This window comes from Pteropus alecto, unplaced genomic scaffold (genome assembly GCF_000325575.1).
Source record: "Pteropus alecto unplaced genomic scaffold, ASM32557v1 scaffold8, whole genome shotgun sequence".
Lineage (NCBI taxonomy): Eukaryota > Metazoa > Chordata > Mammalia > Chiroptera > Pteropodidae > Pteropus > Pteropus alecto.
The window spans coordinates 14,956,496-14,958,284 of NW_006494609.1; the positions used below are offsets into that span (position 1 = coordinate 14,956,496).

General features: G+C 51.0%; 1 protein-coding gene across 1 annotated transcript in view; it reads left to right on the forward strand.

The window, feature by feature from the left end:
• DGLUCY (D-glutamate cyclase) overlaps positions 1–890 on the forward strand; it is a 37,153-nt gene extending 36,263 nt beyond the window's left edge. Inside the window, 2 exon segments of the mRNA XM_006925639.1 lie at positions 752–780; positions 782–890. Coding sequence (XP_006925701.1) covers positions 752–780; positions 782–890 — 138 coding nt within the window.
• Positions 891–1,789: the final 899 nt, after the last annotated feature.

The following is a 1,789-nucleotide window of genomic DNA, read 5'->3' on the forward strand; positions in this document are numbered from 1 at the left end:
AACACCAGGGACCCAGCCCTGCCAGTAATAATCCGCTTCGCTTCGTGAGCACCTTCTGTGTGCCAAGGAGCATGCTAGGCGATCTACTTGCATTATCTCATTTAATCCTCACAACAACCCTCTAAAAATGGCATAATTATTAGTATTATTATCATGAACCTCCCCATTATGCAGATGAAGTCACTGAGGCACAGACAGATGCCCTGCGCTGCAGCATCAGGAGGGGCTGCATTTCTTCAATGGCTTTGCTCGCTCCCTCCAGATGCTCCCACATCCACCCCGGGGAATATTTAGAGGGTGACAGCTGCAGGGCTTGGCATGTGCCCCACAGGTGGCCAGCCAGTTCTTGTTGGAGGGTCTCAGGAGGAATGGGGGCCTTCCTGGCACAAAGGCCAGGTCTAATTCAGAGCTGGGCAGGGGAGAGGCCAGCAGGAAATCGCCCACAACGCACCTGCAAAAGGAGTGAGTCTTTCGTTGTTAAGAAAATGCAGGTTTCCATAAAAAGCATATTAGTTACATGAAGATAACTAGAAGAAACAGCGCAAACTGTTCAAAGTGGCTGCTTCTGCGGAGTGGGTTTGTGGCCCACTGAGGCCTGATGTAGCTTTTCTCATTAAGTGTCTTCCAAGGCCATTAGTATTTTTAACCAAAAGTTTATTTTTGAAAAAAGAGGCCGTATCAAGTCAAATGTTCTTCCTGTGTTTTTTTTCTTCTTCCTTACGACTTCGATCTCTGCCTCCTTTTTTTCTAGGAAGAGAAAACATTGGGCATCCTGGTACGGCAGTGGCGTCTCAGGCAACGTGGCCATGGAGGTGGATGGGCTGCCCTTCCACCGTACCCACACCCAGGTGACCCAGAAGCTGTTGGATGTCACCAAGGTGCCCGTGTGAGCTGGCATTACAAGCATGGGGAGTGCGTCCCAGATGGCCACACCTGGATCAAGGGATCTCGATCCTTTTTTTTACAACAGCCTTGCAAATAAACACCAGCCCGGGGTGAGCAGTGTGCCCCACGCTGGCTGAGAGCCTGCATGCCCATTCCTGGGAGGCGGTAGTGCAGGCGGGCCAAGGAAAAGTTTCTCTGGGGTTTCCAGTTTTTGCTTTTATTCGTAAGGGTCTAGAGTTTTTGATTTCAACCCTCCTTCACCCTGGCTCCTTAGGCCACCCACGTGGCCTGCCCCGGGAGTCTTCTGGCGGATCACTTGTAGACACCAGTGAGCAATGAACTACCAGACAGTCAAAAGAGCAGGCGTTACCAGGGCCATGAACAATCCCCCAGGCTAATTAAGAAATAGTAAAATGTACAAACGTGTAATATATTTTTATGAAGCTCTGGGACTTTACTAAAGGTTTACTCACGGCCGATAGCAAAACATTTATGCCTTTGAAATGCTCTCTTTTTTAAACAACATTTTGTTTACTTAGGCAAAAGACCCCTCAGCCTTACACTTCTCACCATCCCCGCCACCCTGCCCGCTTCTCACCCCCTGTGCCTCCTGAGACCCACCACAGAGCCTGACACTTCCTCCTCCCCATCTGCTCACCCCCGGACTGGGGCCAGGCGCTTTGCCTTCTCTTCATGGGAGGGGTGGCCATACTTCTGGACCCCAGGGGTGGGTCAGGATGGTCCGGGACTTAGGTCACTCACAGAGGCCTCCTTCCTGGACAGCGCTAGCCAGCTTGTCCTTATCTCCTTCACGACCTCCCACCGCACATTTCCCAATGAAATCAGAAGCAGAGTCACTGACCACATCCCATTACACTCGCGTATTGGACCAATACAGCACCGT